Genomic DNA, 21718 nt, shown 5'->3' with positions numbered 1-21718 from the left:
CTGCGATTCTTTGCCTCCCCTGTTTCCTTTTTTATAACATCCCAGAGTGCTTTGCTTTTATTCTCTGCATTATATATTATTTTGTCATTAAATGAATTTTTGCAGCAATCAGCACCTTCCTATAGATCTTTTTGTATCTGTGATAGAAATTTAAGAATTCTGGATCATTGTGAATCTTTTTCATAGAACTGAGGTGTTTGAGTGTTTGGGAGCAGTGTTAATACCTGCTGTTATCCATCCTATTTTTTTGGGTTGCTGATACAGACATGCATACTTTTGGAAATGCCTTTTCAAAGTTCATTTTAAACAATGTGGAGAATTTAGAGAATTTCACATTCACATTGGTTTCCAATACACTACATCCCAGTTTGTTTTTCTAGATCTATTGAAAAATCATTTATTTTGATTTCTGATAGATATCATTTGTAGGCTTGTAGTTTAGGGAATGACTTAGATGCCTGATTTTACTGCTGTTATTTGACAGAAATGGTCTGATAATCCAATATCTTTTACAGCTACATCACATATTTGTGGCCATATGGTCAATTACTGATCAATTCATTGTAGTAACCTTTATTGCACCCTTGACCAATAGGAACAAGCCAAAACTTTGAAGGATATTTATGAAGGTGCTGCTGGATTCATTTATGATATTAGTGTTGATGTTACGTCCCATACACACAATTATGTTGACCTTTGTACTTGAGACTTTATCTAGAACTTCTGTTAATGTATTGAAAAAAGTGTCCACACTACCACTAGGAGATCTATATGTACACAAAATTATTAATTTCTTGGTGATATCAAGCGCTGTTAATTCAACAGGTGATATTTCAAAGTGTTTGTCTTCACTTACTGTACTGAGGTCAGGTCTTGATTTGAACTGTATTCCTTTTCTGATATAAATGCATGATCCTGCACCCCTGGAAGTAGTTCTGCAGTAAAAGTTTGCCTTTTCATACAATGATAAAACAACATGTTTGATTTCTGTGTCTCTACACCAGCGCCCAATAATACAAACTACTGTGTCATTCAAAGATTGGAGCTCAACTTCTAACAGTTGTACTTTATTTTTTATTGATTGCATGTTTTGATGGAGGATTGTTAAGCCTGTGAAATGCCCCATGGTAGTCTTTCCAATTGTTTGTTTTTCTTTGTGCCATATGGTATATGTGGTATTTGAGGTGTTAAAATCTGTCTTGTGAGCGTTTGTTTCAGTATTTTTAAAGTTCTGGAGATACTCTTTAGGCAGGGGAACCTTCTGTCTGGATTTATTTTTAAAAAAGACCTACTTCTCTTACAACAGGTATTTGAAAACGTGTGGCCCAAGATCCACCCCATATACTTTCATTAATCAGCTGTACCAATCTTCCCTTCCCAGTCCTGTTGGGTGTAGGCCATGCCTAGTGAAACCCCATATGATGATAGTCTCGATGGTATTACACATACCAACAGCGCCTTTCGGTGTTGGAAAAACAAAAATATCTCCCAAATAAGCTCCCATGTCCTTAAAATATCAATTCACAAAATGACACAAGTCCCTCCACAAGTAGTAATTACAAAAAATAAATAAGAAACAAAGAGAGGGAAATATCTAGTATGAAAAGCAAAAGAAAAAGAAAGTTTCATTATAAATTTTGGAAACATGGGAAGGGGAAATAACAGTAGAAAATATTAAAGTATTAGTTATTCCAATATGTAAGAAAATCAATATTATAGTCATAGAATGTAGGTCTGGGACACCAAAGATAGTGTTTATTAAAGTATAAATAGCCATAGATTGTAATTACGATACTCCAGTCTCTAAACTGTTCTAGTTCGGAAGTTATTTAGGACATACAGCTTTAGAGAACAACAATTGGGACTTTATTAAACAGGGATCAAGAATTGATCGTGATGAGATTGTTTTTGAGGATTGTCAATTCAAGACTTTAATTTGGACATTTATCAGATTAGATAAATGGGAAGGTGAATAGTAATCTCTTTGGCTTTAATGTCAGTTTGTGTGAATATTTAAACGCTTTACTGAATTGGGAATTTTAACTGGATTCACACTTTGAATTGTGATAGTGGGAAACTTTAACTTCAAGTGACTAGTGATCATAGCTAATGACAGTTTGTGGATATTAAATAAAAATCACTTACTTACCGAAAGTGGCAGGATATTATCTAACATCTCTGATGCTAGCGGGAATCCTGCTTAGACATCTAATTAAAGGACTTTTTTGAATGAGATCGTATGAGTGAACCTATTTATTAATAACTCTTGTCAATAAACTGACGTTGTTAATTTTAAATATAATAGAGGTCTGGAACATTAATTTAACTTAGATTAATAAACATCAAGGTACGTGATGTATGCCAAGAACAAACTAGCGATTCGTAACTAAAACAATTGAACAAAAGGTTAAAGTATGATCTTCTGTAAACATTGGTAGTAAAGCTACTAAAGATTTTTTCTCTCAGAGCTGGGAATACTATACGTGTAGTGACCCACATTTAACATTGGGTTTTAAAAATAATCAAACTGATACTTAGCTGGGACAATATTAAATAAAAGTAAAACCCTTGAATGACAGTCATTATGTAAAAATTAAAACCAAACTTTCACCTATTAGACGAAAAATTTAAAACAGAAAAAGGGCTGCTACACGTATTTGGCGTCCTACAATGTGGGACTCGAAGAGACGATTGGTTGAGTAAGATTTGTAGCCGCTACACGTATTGAGGTTCGCATATTAGGACGTTGTAGGCAGTTTGTGTCACAGGTCGCTGTTGGGTGCGTGAAACGCGGGTCTTTCCAACTGCTGAGGGAAACAACCGGCAACAGAGAGGACGACACAGCACGACCAATAGGCGACAGCGCTGGACTTCAAGTCTACGAGAGTGCAACCAATCACAGAGTCTACTACAGTTATTACTAAGCAAAAGAATAGACCTCAGGTATTTAATTATTATTTTATCGAAGGAAATCTTGATAGGGATTGTTTCTTTGTGTGACCTTTCGTAGTAGTGCTGTAGTGTAGGGAGTGTATTTTTTAAAAAAGCATGTGAGGATTAATATTGATTTTATAAATGGCTAGGAGATGTAGAAATAGAATGGATGATATGGAAGATTTACACTGAGGGGAACCTGATGTACAGAGAAATTTGGCAGAGAGATTAGATCCTGTTGATTCACAAGTAAACGTTAGTGATTCAAATATTGCTCAGAATATGGAGATGACTACTGATGTTAATGTGAACTTGGTGGAAGCGCAGAATACGGGTACTGTGTTTGGTGATGGGAGTACATCTCAGTCTAGTAATACCAACACTTTAGATGCTAATATGTTGATTAATATTTTTGCACAATCTAAAGAGGAATAGTAGATTAAATGAAGCAGAGTGTTCTGCGAAACAAGCAGAACATTTTGCTAAGTTTGAAGAAAACATTGCAGCAAAAGAAGCAGAACGTTTTGCTAAATTAGAGGAAAATATTTTAAAAGGAAATAAGAGTTATCCGATAAATTAGACAATGTAGAATCACATTTTAAGAAAAGATTTGAAAGGTTCAAGATGATGTACAAGAGATTACTGAAAAGTACATTAAGTATTAAAGTTACGCATTTAGAATCTAATCAAGAACAGATCATAAATAATGTTAATAACTTGACTGATAGAATGAATAAGTTAGAACTTAATACTAAAAAAGCCGTTGATAACTATTTAGATGAACAATCGAAAGGTGCTGAGGAGGGACTATCTCAATGGTTCGAAGAAAAATCCTCCAAAGTTCCTAATCAGGCATCTGATATTGTAAATGATATTCAACGGCCATGTCAGGAAATTATTAATGGTGATAAGGAAGAATTTAAGAGAATAATGGAAAAAGCATTAGAGGAAGTTTCAAAACAACCATTAAAACCAGATTCTAAAATATCTAGTAATGAAATTCCTATCGCAGGGATGGACAGATTTGATAATGGAGTGATGCAAACCGATATCCATTCTGATCATGATTTTAATTCTAGACCTAAGAAATAGATAAAATTTGGCAGGGAATTGTATGAAAACGACGAAATGTCTGGCTGGGATTCGGAACCACGAATGCAGCAGGGATGTTTGTCGAACTTGAGAACTGAAACCAGTACTTATAAGAGTAGACAATTCCCTACATTCTCAATAGAGAAAAATAGTGTTCATATACACCCTAAGGTATTCATTAATAGTTTTAAGCGAGTATTTCCTCAAGGTTGGACAGAAAAAGATAAAATGCAATTTATTGTGTCTAAAATGGTAGGAGAAGCGGCGATATCGGCTAATGACGTTAGCGAACAATGCAGTACATGTCAAGAATTTGAGAGACATTTTCTACCAAAATTCTGGTTGTATAGCAAACAAGAAAGATTACGAAACGAGGTTTATAATCCCGAGATGTCCAATCCGAAAAAGGGTAGTCTTAGGAACTATTTTGAAAAATACATAAATAAGACAAAATTTTGTTATAAACCTATTTCATATAGAGAAGTGATAAGGATTTTAAGATGTACATTGCCGATTTACATTCGAGAACGACTAGTAACAGTGCCAGATGACGATCTTGATTATTTTTTGTCTACGGTAGATGAAGTAGATATGTTATTAGAAGATGCAGGACATCAGAATAATAACAGTGATTATTAGCAATTTAATGCAGATGTTAGTAATGGTAAGAACCACAACTACAACAGTAACAACTTTGATCGTGGAAATGGCAATCGAAATGGTAAAAATAATAACAATAGAAGGCAAAATGCTAATTATGGGCAGGTGAATAGATATTCTTTTGGGAATAATTATTGAAATTTTGGTAATAGGGAATACATCGTACAATGTCCAGAATAGAAAACGTTGATTTGTAGAAAATCAATCACATAATTTTAATAGAGTATACAATATTTCTGCACCAAGTACATCTTGGACGTGAAATCAAAATGTACGATGGGAGAACCATATAGTGATAATAGTAATAATAATTTCAGAACCAATATGAATAGTGCTAATAATTCAATACCATTATGCGACAGAAAAAGCTTTAACAATCCAGGTACTTCAGGTAACAGTCAACATACTGTGAGGATTATTGAAGTGCACAACGAACCCAAGATTACGACTGAAACTAGATAGGCAAACTAGATCCAGTCAGCTTAGGCCTTCCTCAGTTGTCTAGAGAAAAACAGGAAGGAAAATCGAGTAATGCATGTATGCTCCAATATAATAATGAGAATGATATTAGAGAAGACATATTAGAGGAAAGACATCGTCCAAAGGTAAATAGAGAAACCTTACTAGCCACAGTGGAGGTAAAAATTGACACACTTCCTGTGCAGATATTAATAGATACAGGATCTTTAGTAAATGTCATGAGTTACAGTTTTTACAAGCAGATTTGTCGATGTAAGACGACGCGGACTTTACCGGTGTCGGGTTGCATGATCTCAGGGGCTTTTAGTGCAAAGGCACAATGTGTTAGGATACAGGCAGAGATTATGATCCAAGATGATCGACTAATACGGAGCTTCTTGGTTGTGGAGAATCTTTCAGTACCATGTATATGGGGATGGGATTTTCTACGAAATCACAGTGCAAACCTAGATATTAAGGAAGGTACGTGTAAAATGGAAATAATTGATAAATTTGTTGACTTAAAATGTATGAAAAGATTTGATATTCTTGGAACATACTGTAATAGCTTTAACATAAAATGTATGAATAATGGTGTTGTACTGCAAGGCTGTGATGATAATTGTGAGGATCAGATAAGTGAAGTCAGTGAAAGTATTATTAACGATAAGGTATCTGAATCTGAATATCTCACAGAAATTCAAAGATAGGATTTATCTTCATTATTAAGGAAGTTCAGATCCATATTTGATAAAAAACCAGGAGTAATAAAAGGGTTTGAATTTAACATAAGGGTCTATAATCATAAGAACTTTTGTAAGGTTAATTACTCTAAACCTTGGCGGAAGAGAGAAGGTGTCCTGAAAGAAATCAGAAAGATGCTAGAAAGGAATATTATTGAGCCTTCTAGTTCTGAATATTGTAGTCCATTGTTGGCGATGGAGAAAGCAAATGGGATATCAACAAAATCTGATATCAGTTAGAAGCCAACCTGAAAATCTCGAAGAACTGCTGCAGAAGTTCTATGGAGTCTCTTTTCTAGCTTCTCTGGACATCCGCGCTTCGTACTGACAAACAAAAATTACGGAGGAATCCTGCAAATACACAACATTTAAGATTATGCCTTTCGGAGTAAATATTAGAGGAGGAATTTTTATAGCCGCTCTAGATACAGTCTCAGGACCTGAAATACTCGAAGCAGTAACTGTATATGTGGATTAATATTGATGGCTACCCGAACTTGGGAAGAGCATTTATATTTATTAAATAAGGGTTTAGAAAGATTTAAAGAATATGGAGTTACTGCAAATTTAACCATGTAACATTCAGGAGAAATGAGATAAAGTTCGTGGGGGACATCATTTCACCAAGTGGCATTATCCCCGATCCTAAGAAACTAGATAGTTTAAAGAGAATTCCTTATCCTAAGTCTAAGAAGCAGTTGAAGTCATTCTTGGGATTGATTTCATTTTTTCGGAAGTTCTTACCAAACCAAGTTCTTAATAGTGAGATAGTATTAAAATTATGATGAAAAAATGTGTCATGGAATTGGACTACTGATTGTAAGGACGCTTTTGATAATATTAATGATTCCTTATTACAAGCTGAAATTCTAAAGCAGCCTGACCTGGAAAAGGATTTTTGTATTGTAGCTGATGCGTCAAACACCAGACTTGGGAGTGTTCTGTTTCTAACGGAGAATGAGGATGATCTGAATACTATCAGAATAATCAGCTTTCCGAGTAGAATTCTGTCAGTGTGTGAACGGTCATATAGTACTACTGAATCGGAAGTCTTGGCTGTTGTCTGGCCGTTAAAGAAATTTAGATATTTTATTTATGGTAAAAAGATCACTGTTTACTTTGACCATCTAGCTGTGTCATTCTTACTATCCAGTAAAATGTTACATGCCAGATTGACTCGATGTGTATTACTATTGCAGGAGTATAATATCGATGTCAAGCATGTAAAAGATCGAGACAACGTAGTAGCAGATGCGTTATTCCGACTGCCTAAAGGATTACAAGGAGATAATTATGACGATAGTGATAACAATTTAAAATTACTTGTTATTAAATCAACGCCATGCAAAAAAGAATTCGAAGAAATGAGTAATAAGATCACTGAATTACAGAATGCTGATAAGAAGTGGAGCAATATCATAAGATCTTTGAAACAAGCGAAGAGTGAAAGCGTAAATAACGATAAATATCAGCTGGTCGGCGAGACCTCATACTATCGTGAAAACAGAGATTCCACCTGGTTAATATGTATACCTACTGGGTGTTTAACCACTTTTATTTGGTATACTCATTTGGTTGGGGTGTGAAAAAGAGTGTGTATAAATTATTAAAATACTGTTTTTACCCAAACTTAAAGAAATATGCTATACAATTTTTATCTACGTGTGTTCTATGTGTGGTAGCGTTCTCGCTTCCCGCGACCTGGTTCCCGGGTTTGATTCCCGCCGGGGTCAGGGATTTTCTCTACCTCGTAATGACTGGGTGTTGCGTGATGTCCTTAGGTTAGTTAGGTTTAAGTAGTTCTAAGTTCTAGGGGACTGATGACCATAGATGTTAAGTCCCATAGTGGTCAGAGCCATTTGTGTTCTATGTCAAAAGACCAAACCAGTTAATGTAAGTCATAGGGTAGAATTACATCCAATTCTTGCATCTAGACCATTAGAACTGGTTTCATATGATGTAATCGGGCCGTGGCCGATCCTCAAGGGAAATTTTCGATATGTAATAGGTCTCTATGACGTATTTTCGAAAAATATATTAAGTTGTATCCCTTAAGATCTATGAACGTACGACCTATGTTGAGAATATTAGTGAATGAATATATTAATTGTGTGGGAAAACCAGAGAGAATAGTTACTGATAATGCATCGTATTTCATTAGTAAACGTTGGAAGAAAGTAATGTCGGAACAGCAAATCCGACATACTTTTGTCTCCAAACACAGACTTCAAAGTAGCCTGATAGAGCGTGTGTTTAGGGAGTTCGAAGATTTATGAGGGCACATATATCCAAGAACCATGTAAAATGGATTGAGATGTTATCAGTTTTTGAAAGTATACATAACGACCTACCACATCTCTCTACCAAATGTACGCCTAACGAAGTATTTTTAGGGAAACAGGACTCTGGAGAGTGGTTGTCAACTCTTCCAGTTATGACTGAAACTCCTATGAATAGAGAAGGTCAATTTAGAGTAGTCCACCAGGTATAACAACATCAGGTTATATCTTATTATAAGATTGGTGATAAGGTTTTAGTCCGTAAATATCCAAAGTCGTCGATATGGAAGAAAATCAATAGGAAGTGGAAAAATTTGTTCGACAGACCATATCAAATAATAGACAAACCTTTTTCAAGTAGTTATGTATTAGCTGATGAAAAGAACCGTGTGAAAAAGGGTATTTATCATCATGTGGATGTAAAGAGATTTATTTCAAAGCAATGATTTTTTTTAATTTTTAGATTAATATTTTTGTTGTTGAATGTCAATTATGTTTCACGAAGTTATTTTGATGTGCCAGCAAGTTTATCCTACAAAGAAGATTTTAATTTTGAAAAATATTAGTTGTGTAGGTAAGCTTTATGCCTGTTATAGATACTAGTCTTGTTCTGAATATACAAAGTAGATCTGTTTGAGGATTATCATTATCAGAGGCAGCAAGGATTCACGCCTTTGAAAAAAAAACTTATTTGTGTGAAGTTTGTGTGAAGTATTATTAAGAGTAGCAAGGCTTCAGGCCTTTAAGAAGATTTATTTGACAATTTATCTGAAGTTTTAGTTAAAGGTTATTAAATGTAGGAAGGCTTCACGCCTTTAATAAAGTATGTTTAAGCATTTTTTTGAAAGATACTAGGTGTGGGAAGGGATCACGCCTTTGATAAAGTATGTTTAAGCATTTGTTTGAAAGATACTAGGTGTAGGAAGGCTTCACGCCTTTAATAAAGTATGTTTAAGCATTTGTTTGAAAGATACTAGGTGTAGGAAGGCTTCACGCCTTTAATAATGTTGTTCAAGCATTTGTTTGAAGGATACTCGGTGTAGGAAAGGCTTCACGCCTGTGTTTAAGAATTATTAGCTGTAAGGATACTACTCACTTTTAATAAAGTTTGTTTAAGAATTTGTTTGAAGAATATTATCTGTAGCGAGGTTTCACGCCTTGGATAAAGTTTGTTTGAGGATTTGAAGAGCACTAGTTGTAGGAATGCTTTACGCCTTTGGAGAGACTTGTTTCAAAGAGATTTGTTTTAAGGTTATTTTTCTTAAAAAGGCTTTACGTTTATAACAAGAAGTGTTTAAAGAGTTGTTTTGAAGATTATTCAGTATAGATAGGTGTTAGGCTTGTAATAAGATTTATTTAATTTATTACTAAGTTAAGGAATGGTTCATGCCCATAGACGATTTTACTTGGAAGAAAGGATAGGATTACGAGGTGTAGGCTGGCTTTACGCCTGAATATTGTTAAAAATTAAAAAAGATTGAAGTCTTTAATTGTTATTATCAAATGTTTTAGTGATAACAAGTATTAAAGTTTAATCTAATGAAAATTTGACATCGTGTTTTCTGTGTTAAATTTTAATACTTAGATTATACTAAGTAAAGGTCACACAACGAAATATCTCAACAGTATTTCTGATGGGTAGGAAAGAGTGTTGTCACAAGGTTGTCGACTTCTCTTGCGTAGTCCTTTAACAAGAATGGTTCAGTAAAAGGGGAACTTTGTGTTTTGAAAAAAGTGTTGTGTGAAGTGTTAGTGATCTGAGATATTAGTGACGGGTGAAGTAGTTCTTCATATGAAACGTAAAAACTGCAAATGCAATTTCTTCATGAGTACAGTAACTTAAAACGATTTGGACTCAGGAGTTGGAATACATAGAAGGTACTGGAAGTATATAGAGAATTGTGTGATTAACTGATGGCCTCTGACATGTAGGTTGAACTGAAATATGTTATAAACGTGGGGGAAGGCAAAAGAAGATATTATATAAAAGAATGTGCATAAATTAGCTTGAAGTCAATGGAATTCGTCGAGCCTACTGTTCCAATATAAAAACGAGCAGTAGTATTACTATGTTGGTAATCAACGTCGAAGATGCAGTTTTAATGGCTGTATGCAGCAGAACGTTGGACTTCAGGATGTAAGTCTCAGTCGCAAGCTAAAAGAAGAGGCGGCCGAGTGCAGAACCAAATCGTACAACGCTGCCTGGTACGATTTGGTGCAGTAGCAGCTTCTCATTGGCGTATCTTATCATCAGAAGAAGATTCAAGAAATTGTCGAAGATCAAGTCTTGTAAAATTAGTTTTGTATAGAGTCATGATGTTATAAGTGATATATTTAAATTGTAGAAATGTGTAGTGGCAGTTTGATTAGACCAAAATTATTAATTTTATTATATAATATGTCTTGAGATATTTAGTGCGCAAACATGTTAAGCTCGACTAAATTTTAATGTTTGTCAAACATACTGTAACAAAATTCTGAAAGATGTGCATGGAGTATGAATGAAAGAAAAGAGACAGAAAAAATCACACCCATTGCTAGGACAATGATAAGCGAAGGCAGTTCACGCTTATCATAGTCCTGGGGGGGGGGGGCTATGTAGCACCTACAGCGTCTTTTGGTTTTGGAAAAAAAAATAGCTCCCAAATTAGCTCCCATGTCCTGAAAATATCAATTCACAAAATGACACAAGTCCCTCCACAAGTAGTAATTACGAAAAATAAATAAAAAACAAAGAGAGGGAAATATCTACTATAGAAAGCAAAAGAAAAAGAAAGTTTAATTATAAATTTTGGAAACATGGGAAGGGGGAAAAACAGTAGAAAATATTAAAATATTAGTTATTCCAATGCGTAAGAAAATCATTATTATAGTCATAGAATGTAGGTCTGGGACACCAAAGATAGTGTTTATTAAAGTATAAATAGCCATACATTGTAATTACGATACTCCAGTCTCTAAACTGTTATAGTTTGGAAGTTATTTAGGACGTACACCTTTAGAGAACACTTGGGACTTTATTAAATGGGGATCAAGAATAGATCGTGACGAGATTGTTTTTGAGGATTGTCAATTCAAGACTTTAATTTGGACATTTATCAGATTAGATAAATGGGAAGGTGAATAGTAATCTCTTTGGCTTTAATGTCAGTTCGTGTGAATATTTAAACACTTTACTGAATTGGGAATTTTAACTGGATTCGGACTTTGAATTGTGATAGTGGGAAACATTAACTTCAAGTGACTAGTGATCATAGTTAATGACAGTTTGCGGATATTAAACAAAGAGCACTTATTTACTGAAAGTGGCAGGATAGTATCTAACATCTCTGATGCTAGCAGGAACCCTACTTAGATATCTAATTAAAGAACTTCTTTGAATGAGACCGTATGAGTGAACCTATTTATTAATAATTCTTGTCAATAGACTGACATTGTTAATTTGGAACATAATACAAGTCTGGAACATTAATTTAACTTAGATTAATAAACGTTAATGTTATGTGATCTATGCCAAGAAAAAACTAGCGATTCGTAACTAAAACAATTGAACAAAAGGTTAAAGTATCGTCGTCTGTAAACATTGGTAGTAAAGCTACTAAAGTTTTTTTCTCTCAGAGTTGGGAAGACTATATGTGTAGTGACCCACATTTAACATTGGTTTTTAAAAGTAATGAAACTGATACTTAGCCGGGACAATATTAAATAAAAGTAAAACCCTTCAATGACAGTCAATGTGTAAAAAATTAAATTAAACTTTCGCCTATTAGACGATAAAGCGAAAACAGAAAATGGGCTGCTACAATGACACAAGAGAAACATGAGCAAAGTTGGCTGTCCCCAGAACCATCCCTAACCCCACATTCATTCGCCTCACAGCTCCTTCAAGGTGTGGTCGATCATGAGGCTGGAACTGCTCAACAAAGTTTACATTGGTGCCATGAGTCAGGGAAGCTATCTTGTCCAGGTCACCACCTATGCCATAAGCCCCATCCCTGTTCAAACTGTTTCCCGCCCCACCCACCATCACTACATGGTCCTCTTTTGTAAAGTTCTTACATAAAGACCCTACGTCACCTATCACGTGACTTAGCCGTGCATTTGGCTTGAAGATACTGGTGACCTGGTACGCTGCCCCTAAACTCATCTGTAACTGAGGGCCTACACCTCGCCCATGGCAGCACTTGCTTCTTCCTAAGACTTTGTACATTCCTAGGCGTCTTGGCCTCGATTGAGGTGTGCTACACATTTCCTGTTCCTAGTTCTACCTGAGGCTTTTCGGTGTTGATGATAAAACTGTCAGATTGCGCCCTCTTTCTTCCTATCCTCCTACCAGCTGCCAGTTCAAAACCATCCACCTCCCCCCTATCACCCTTGATCCTTATGAGTTCCTTCCTTAGTTCCTCCAACTGTGTCTGAAGGGCGCAGAGTTTCCTTTCCTGTTCCCCAATCAAAATGTTCCTACTGCATACTCTGCAGTTCCAGGAGAGAGCCTCTTCTGTTATCGCAACGTTCTCCCAACTGCACCCCCCCCCCCCTCCCCAGTGAAAATATTTCTTGCAAGATTGACAACAAATCCCTCTACTCACTACCCTATAACAGCTCCGACATTTCTCACTCATGGTCAGTTTCGAAATAATAATGAAGTTTAAAGAGTTTTAAATTTGTCAAGATTGCGAGATTGGCTGTGTGTAAACAAAAAACGACACAAAGGTCTTATGTGCAGTGGTTGTTGTTTTTGTACTGAGTTAGAGATACAATGAGAGGAGAATGAATTTGTCATTAATTTGCTTTTAGAGAATTTACGTTATCATGCGTGTTTCGTCGGATTTTTAAACATTTATAAAAATGGTTCAAATGGCTCTGAGCACTATGGGACTTAACATCTGAGGCCATCACTCCCCTAGAACTTAGAACTACTTAAACATAACTAACATAAGGACATCACACACATCCATACCCAAGGCAGGATTCGAACCTGTGACCACAGCAGTCACGCGGTTCCAGACTGTAGTTCCTAGAACCGCTCGGCCACTCCGACCGGCAAACATTTATACCTTGGGAAAGTCAGGCCTAGGTCTCATCTATCTAACTAGTAAGCAATACCAAATGTATTAATTAAATATGATTTAGAAACGTTTAATTGGACTTGTATTGAGACAATAGACACTGATGAAACTAGCTGTCTTTTTTAAACGAATTTTGCACTATCAAGAAAACTTGAATAGAATTTTTTGTGTTTATGTCACGCAAAATTTCGGGTTATGTTACGATTATCGGGACTTCATCTAAAGAACAAGTTTTTTTCAAGAACAAGCGCTGCTGGGACGCTAATATTCAGTTGTGTGACAAAAATGGTCACTACAGCAAGTATACAAAACAAAGAAAATTTATATTTGACACTATTTCCTCTTATAAGTTATTTTAGTGGGTGATGAAAATACCTGTGATCTCACTCGGTGGACATCTTGGTTAGCATCAAATGGAGCTTTAGTAGCAATTTTAGTCGCAATTTTTTCTCTCTCCTACGGCTGGTGTCGTAAATGACCCAGATCACACTTCCATCCATGAATCCCGTCACTTTGATTCCAACTGGGCAAAATCTATTGATCTTACAGCATCCCTGTGCTTTCATGTGTCGTTTTCCGATGGACTTCGATTTGTAAAAGCCAGACCGGCGACACTGGTAAATGTGTTCCATTAGTACTTGTTTGAACACCCCTAAATCTGATGAATGAAATTTTATCCTCAGTTTCGGTTTCTTCTTTCCACTCCAGCATGGAGTAGTCTTTAATGCAGCCGAAGAGCTGACACTTGAGTTAAACCTTTGTTACAGGAACTGCATAAAATGATCGCCTGCTCCTTTGCTCTTTATTTTCTTAGGCACAATAATTATTTCTTCTTCCTTAGAAGACTATGCTTTATTTAACATGCCTCTGTAAACCTCAGTGGAGTTCATAGTCACGTTGGCATAAGGGACACACGAACATTATGAGATAGTAGTTGAATTATCTTTCGCTATGGGCACAAAAGTAAATCATAAAGCGCGCTACAGGCAACTAAAGGAGGAGAAACTTGGTGAATGCGGTCTGCCGTTAAGATCGAGCATGCGCAGTGTAGAACTGGCATGAGGTTTCCACTATCTCTGGCCGCTAGTGATTTTCAGAAGCTGAAAAACCAGCAGCGATCCGGATTGGCTGGCGTCAGAGATGACGTCATGGTCTTTAGCCTATCAGCAAACCCAGGGACCGGTGTTTATTGATCCACATGTTTTGTTTTCGACGATGCTGGGCTGTGAATGTGTTTGTTACGCCGGCTGAAGAAAAGTTGAGATATCGGTGTAGTGCAGAGTGAGTAATTCATATATTTATGTACCTGAATTAACGTATTAACCTTGTTTTAACTGTACCCAAAACTAACGCCGTGTAGCTTATGTCTTATGCTGATTTCTATTATTTTACTTAAAGGATAAGTGTTTGCAAACATGTTTATTTCCGTTTGCCAAGAAACACGAAGCAACAAGTAGAAACAAAATCTGAGAAGTAAACAGTACATTCTACAGGGCAATTATTACTATTTCCAGTGTTTGAGGCGACAAAAGTAACTTTTATTAGTTCAAATAATACTTGTAAAAATTTTCTTTCGCGCTAGTGTGTAACTTGGAAACTGATTATATTAATTGTAATGATCGCTTTCATCTTACAATCTGTATGGAGAACTGTATCTAGATATTTTGTAGATAGTTTTAGTATTTTGTCAAATCATTTGATTATTTTTATAGTTTCTGGCCAAAAATGATTCACATTTTGTCCCTATCAAAAGTATTAATTTGTGAATAATTATAGTGTGCTCGTTGTGTTATGGTTGTCAGTAGCAAATGTTGCTCACGTCGAGTGTTTCAGTTTCATAAACAACAGTGCTTATTTTAGTAAAGCATGGCATCATGTTGAAAGATGAGCTTATAATTTGAAACCCATTGTTGGAATGTTTGTTGGACAAGAACCCAGTTGGGTATTAATGTTGCATTTCAACTAGGACAGCATGACTACTGTTTTACAGCCAAAAATCGCTGTTCAAGAACAGTGGAAAAATTTTTTTCAGGAACCCATGAAAAATCTTATATCATCTATACCAGTCACATGTATAGCAGTGTTTAGTGTTTGTGGTTAACTCCTGCCCTTCTGTGGCAGTGTTGAATTGCATAGTATACAATTAGTTTTGTCTAAATCAGTGATAATCCATTTTCTTTGGATCAGCTCTTTATTTTTCAGTATTTTGTTGGATGCATTTTCATTTCTCCTATTATATCTTGAGTTCTGTAGTTTGGCTTTTAAGAGTACTTGTAGCGTTTTGTTCCAGTGTATTATAAACTTACTGGTTCTGAAAGAATACCCTTTTGTGTGTGTGTGGGGGGGGGGGGGAGAGAGAGGAGGTGGGGGGGCGGGTGAGTGACTTAAATGCAATGCGCGAGGTCAGTTTTTGTTCAAATGGGACTTACATTACAACCAGAAATAACTGAAATGTAGAATTATGTCGTAATATAGGATATGCTGTTTAAAATGGTTAGGGGCATTCCAAGTGAAATAAACAGATAAAAAATTTGTTTACTTGAATTTGAGTATGTGCATATTATTCACAAATAGTAGCACAAAATATTTTTTTATATTTTTCTGATGAAAGGTTACTGAGTAATGGGCACTTTTTTAAAAAGACTTGTGGAACAACATTTATTTTTTCACAACTTCTGATCTATGTAAGCTAGAACAGTGTAACTCAGTTCATTTAAAAGCTGTTTTAAAGAGCTTTCATATAATATAAAACTTAATTAGTCGAAAAAATATATATACATTTTTAAATAGAAACATCATTTACTTCCCTGTTGATTTCAGGAAGAACGTCTGCGTGCGGTTGGCTAATGTGAAAAATTATGGACAAGGCATATGCATGTAAGAAACTAACTGTAATCTCATCCTTTGCTTGATTTTTCCAAACTACACAGGCTTACCACCAGTGTCCATTATATGCACAAGCAATATATCCTTTTACATCAGCAAATGATGTTGGGTCACAACAGCTATCACCACATCAATTTTGCTATCATTAGAGTCTGACTAAAACTTTCTTATTGTTTTGTTCTTGTTTGGGGAATAAGTGTGTGAAGTTTTTGTGTCCCTATAACTGCACAGCATTTCTCAAATGTCTCTGCAAGCTTCAATTCTTCATTTCCGTGATCTTCCACGATATCATACTTGACACTCATCGCTTCTACATTATCCTTGAAAAACACAAAGTTGCCTGGGTGTCGTGATTTGATCACTGTATGGACCTTGCAGACTGGCTTGGGCTGTCAATACCATCAATAGCTTGTTTAGCATAGAGGTGGCTGAAAATGCCACTGTGCTTCTATGTAGAAATCTTCACGATAATGCAGGTTGATAAAGTTCTGTTTTTATACTGAACTGCCACTCCACCAGTGGGGTCATAATTTTTTTTTTTTTAATTAAATTTTTTGGTCAGAAAGTCAATGAAGTAGCACTGGAACAGACGCACAGGAACAAAGTTGTGTGAGGCGTTCTCTTATGATAAGATATTTGCTCAAGTTTGTCACCATTTTTGTAATAAACTACAAAGGGATGATTTGTTGCTTGTGTGTTGGTCCACTGGTAACCTTGAACTTCATCCTGTACAATAAATGTGTAACTCTTGCAAACTCACAAATCACCAACAACTCGATTGTTGACTGGCCATAGAAGAATCTCATGTAAATGATTTTAACTTACTCATGTAATACTGTCTTTATAGGGTTTTATTGGAGTGTCATCATTCACTTTCAGCTGAGGAATCTTACAACCAGTTCGCAAAGGTTTGAAGTTTTAGTTAGCAGTACACACACAAACACTCTGCATACCACTGCTTCCAGCTAAAAAAAAAAAAACAATTTTCGGGGTGTAGCTCGGTAAACTTTGAAAAACCAATGTGGAGCCCTGGATAGCCGTCTTTGAAGTGTACATAAATTTCTTTCAAATTACTTAAAACTAGTCATTGTCACACTTGAATTTTATCTCCATCAACTCGTATGAGCACCTGCTTATCTTATCAGAACACTAATTTTTTTTTTTTACAAAATGAGCAGTCGCCTGATTAAGAGTCTGGCTAGGTTTTGGATTGGGAGAAGATAAAATACCTTTGGCCTTCACCAGATCTTTACTTTTCTAACCTTTTGTATATAATTTTTAAAATGGGGATCTTTTGCTTCTATTAACATATATATTTTAGCTGTGTAGGTCTAGTTATTAATTTTGAGTTACTACTTTAGCTAGCTCTATACATTAAAACATAGTTTTTTGGTTGAAAGTTACAATTTCATAGCCCAAGTAATAAATCCGACTATGTTTCTGTGAAATTGTTATGGACTGTAAGATTAAAATAATTTACGATTTTAATGACATTTAACAGAAACACAATAAACATAAAACTGCTTTTAGTAGTGATCTCATACTCATTGGAGTATCATCTTTCACTCTCTGCTGAGGAGTGGTACACCCAGTCAGAATAAGTTTGAAGTTTTGGAGGGTAATACACACACAGATACTGTATGTACCACTGCTTCCATCTAAAAAATAATTTTTGGTATGTTACTGAGCAAACGTTGAAAACACAATCTGGAGCCCTGGATGATTATCTTCAAAGTGTATATAAATTTCTTAAAACTAATCATTTAGGCATTTGAATTTTATTTCTATCAACTCTTATGAGCACAAAATGTTTTTTAACCAGCTATTGACCTGCTATCTTATCAGAACAATAAAAGTTTTTTGCAAAATGAGCAGTCACCTGATTAAGAGTCTTGCCAGATTTTGGATTGGGAGAAGAGAAAATACCCTTGGCCTTCTCCAAATCCTTTACTTGTCCAGCCTTTTGTATATAGTCTTTAAAATAGCGGTTATTCACTTGTATTAAGATACATATTTTAGATATGTAAGTCTACACATTAATTCTGAGTTATTAATTTAGCCAGTGCTGAACTCTAAAACACAGTTTTTGTATGAAAAGTACAATTCTGTAGCCCAAGTAATAAATCCAGTTTCAATTCTGTAAAAGTGTCACAGGTAGTAAAATTAAAATAACAATAATTCACAATTTGAATGACATTTTACAGAATCACGATAAACATAAAATTGCTTTTGATAGTGATCCCAAGTTGAAACTTTTACAGCATGTAGAGGAAAACAGTTTGTTTCACATATTTTTTTTGAGGATTTTAAAAAGTACAGTTTTTCAAAATTCAGCAAATTCAATAATTATGTTTTTATTAAAAATGTGTGTATATTTTCAACTAATTATGTTTTATTTTATATGAAAGGGCTTTCAAATGAACTTGGTTCTAGTGTTTCAGCTTAATTAGAACAGGAGTTGTGAACAAATTAATATTGTTCCGCAAATCAAAAATTTAATTTTTTTACTTTTTTCAGCAGGTATGACTCTGTAACCTGTTGTCAGAAAACCGTACAAAAAATTGTTCTACATCTACATTTATACTCCGCAAGCCACCCAACGGTGTGTGGCGGAGGGCACTTGACATGCCACTGTCATTACCTCCCTTTCCTGTTCCAGTTGCGTATGGTTCGCGGGAAGAACGACTGTCTGAAAGCCTCCGTGCGCGCTCGAATCTCTCTAATTTTACATTCGTGATCTCCTCGGGAGGTATAAGTAGGGGGAAGTAATATATTCGATACATCATCCAGAAACGCACCCTCTCGAAACCTAGCGAGCAAGTTACACCGCGATGCAGAGCGCCTCTCTTGCAGAGTCTGCCACTTGAGTTTGTTAAACATCTTCGTAACGCTATCACGGTTTCCAAATAACCCTGTGACGAAACGCGCCGCTCTTCTTTGGATCTTCTCTATCTCCTCCGTCGACTCGGTATGGTATGGATCCCACACTGATGAGCAATACTCAAGTATAGGTCGAACGAGTGTTTTGTAAGCCACCTCCTTTGTTGATGGACTACATTTTCTAAGGACTCTCCCAATGAATCTCAACCTGGTACCTGCCTTACCAACAATTAATTTTATATTTTGTGTCACTATTTATAAATACTACATGCATACTTATTTAAAATAAATATAAGGAAGTCAGTTTGCAGCACTTGTTGATTTGACATGCAATAACCCTTTAATAAGTATAGTGTAATTGATTGGCACACGTTATGGGAGAGAAATATTTGGTAGTGACTGATCAAAGCTGACATGTGATGTGCTATTACATAACTGTGGAAACTTTTACTGTCATCATAATTATATTTCATTAACCATACTCTGTGGATATCATGAAAACTGGTATCTGGGACATGGAAAGAATTCAAAGATGAACATGTCACCCCAGTGAAATACAAGGAAGTGACAAAACAAAAGACGGTTGTATTACAGCTCCAGTTTTGATTGCAAAAATAAGCTACAGCACATTTAAGAAATACTGTAAAGATGCTGTGCAAGGAAGTAGAAAAAGTTGCCTGACAGAATGTTCTTTAATACATTCTTCAGCTCCACCACACTATTTACTTAACGGTTAATATGCTCCAACAGATTGGTGAGTACATGGATACCAGTGTACCTGACCCATTTCTGTATTAATGTTAAACTTACCAAGTCTCTGATTCTGATGTTGTTCAAACTCTTCGCTATATCTTTTCTTGAGAAAATAGAAGTATTGCTGATTAGGAAGTACATGTCAAAATACTAAGTTTTTTTAAGAAGTCTTTGCAGAATGTTCTAGAATTAACACCAGATATGGTTCATATATCATGCTTCTGCATACTGAAAATACCATTTGTAAGTTGAGTTTCCACAAACATAGAAAGCATTCCAAGGAACAATGGGTGGTCACCAGTTACACAAGAATTGCCATGGAATCAAAAACTTGGCGAAGTGACACATCAAAAGAAGAAATGTTGGGTATGGCATTTCCGTGATAGATTCCCAGAGTGAGACACAGAATGAGCTGTATATCGTGCAAAACAGTGTAAAGAAAACGAACGAGGAAGGTCAAAGAGTGTCTCAGGTTGGCAAGGGATAAAACAGTCCACTTGCAATGTTGGGAATATACTGCCTACCATGTGCATGTGGTAAAGACTATGTTGGAATGACTGGGCAATCAGTTAGCACCAGGATTACCGAATGTATGCAGCATTGCATGTTGGGACAGGTGGAGAAAGCAGTTATGTTGGAGCTTATGTTGTGTGAGACCAACCATGTAATAAAATTTGCTGACACAGGAAGTCTTGCTGCAGAGAAGAGCTACCACACCTACTTGTTAGGGAAGCTATAGAAATCCAGAAAAATGGCTATAGCTTCAACAAGAAAGAGGAAAGTTTCAAGGTGAATGGTTCCTGGATTCACGTGCAGCAGCGAACAACTGTACCAAGTAACAAGGGGAGAACCACAGTGTTAATGACCACGGAAAAGCCCTCAGATGTTGGCACACCAGGTACATATAATCTGCAGCTGTGAGGTATCTCCAGTTTGCAACCAGCAAAGGGGGGTGAAACTTTGACAATGCCAGTCACTCGTGCTGGCGAAACATAAGAAAAATCAGCAAACAATTATTGGCTAAAGAACCTGAGACAGAAGCCAACAGTCAATTTATCAACAAGTGACCATGAAAGCTTTAACAATTTTGTGTTGTGTTGTTAGTTGAGAAACAGTAGCAGCAGAACGTGTTGGGCAGGAGAACTCAGTGACTTTGGATGTGGATTATTCTTTGAATGTCGTATGAGTAAAAGATCTATCAGGGACATTTCAGCCCTTCTAAAACTTTCCAAGTCAATTGTCTGTGTTACAGTTGTGATGTGGAAATGTAAAGGAACAGCCACAGTTAAACGGAGACTGGGCAGACCTTATGTGCTGACTGACATTGCTCACACAGCATTGCAGAGGCTGTTTGTAAAAAATCACATGAAATCAAAAGAAGGAATCACTTCTTTGTTCCAGAGTGCTACAAGTAGTCCAGCTAGCATAATTACTATTTGTAGGGAGTTAAAACGAATGGGGTGCAGTGGCCGAGCAGCTTCTCATGTCACACATTTCTGTAGTCAATGAATGCCAAGTGACACTTGAAGTGATGACACTGGGCAGCAGATTATAAGAAATGAGTGATTTAGCCTAGAACGATGTGGCAATCTGATGCAAGGGGTTGGGTTTGTCAAGTGCTTGGAGAATGTTATTGCCATCTTGTGCATTGCCAACAGAACTACGGAGGAGGTGGTGTTACAGTATGGGGATGTTTTTTGTGGTTATGGTGTGGTCCCCTTGTTGTGCATAAGAAAATGTTGAATGTGGAAGTTCATGACACATGTTACGGCATTGTGTTCCGTGTAGAGAAGAGGAAGAGTTCAGAGATGATAATTGTTTGTATCGGCATGACAGTACACCCTGTCATAAAGAAGCATCTCTGAGGCAATGATTTGTGGGCAATAACATTCCTGAAATAGACTGACCTTCCCAGGGTCCTGATCTGAACCGAAAGGCACACCTTTGGGATGAGTCAGAATGT

At 36.1% G+C, this 21718-nt stretch overlaps 1 protein-coding gene across 5 annotated transcripts in view; it reads left to right on the top strand.

The window, feature by feature from the left end:
• The first annotated feature begins 14375 nt into the window (after positions 1 to 14375).
• Positions 14376 to 21718, top strand: part of LOC126299435 (pumilio homolog 3-like) — a 158605-nt gene continuing 151262 nt past the window's right edge. For 2 of the 5 annotated variants that reach the window (XM_049991341.1, XM_049991338.1), the window contains exons 1-2: positions 14394 to 14517; positions 16057 to 16113. In XM_049991341.1, coding sequence (XP_049847298.1) covers positions 16095 to 16113 — 19 coding nt within the window. In that variant the 5' untranslated portion in view covers positions 14394 to 14517; positions 16057 to 16094. Of the gene's footprint in view, positions 14518 to 16056; positions 16114 to 21718 lie in introns of all 5 variants that reach the window. The other 3 variants (XM_049991339.1, XM_049991342.1, XM_049991340.1) reach the window with 3 other exon arrangements.

The sequence above is a fragment of the Schistocerca gregaria genome, chromosome X (assembly GCF_023897955.1).
Source record: "Schistocerca gregaria isolate iqSchGreg1 chromosome X, iqSchGreg1.2, whole genome shotgun sequence".
Taxonomy (NCBI): domain Eukaryota; kingdom Metazoa; phylum Arthropoda; class Insecta; order Orthoptera; family Acrididae; genus Schistocerca; species Schistocerca gregaria.
This window is presented reverse-complemented; position numbering and strand designations above follow the sequence as displayed.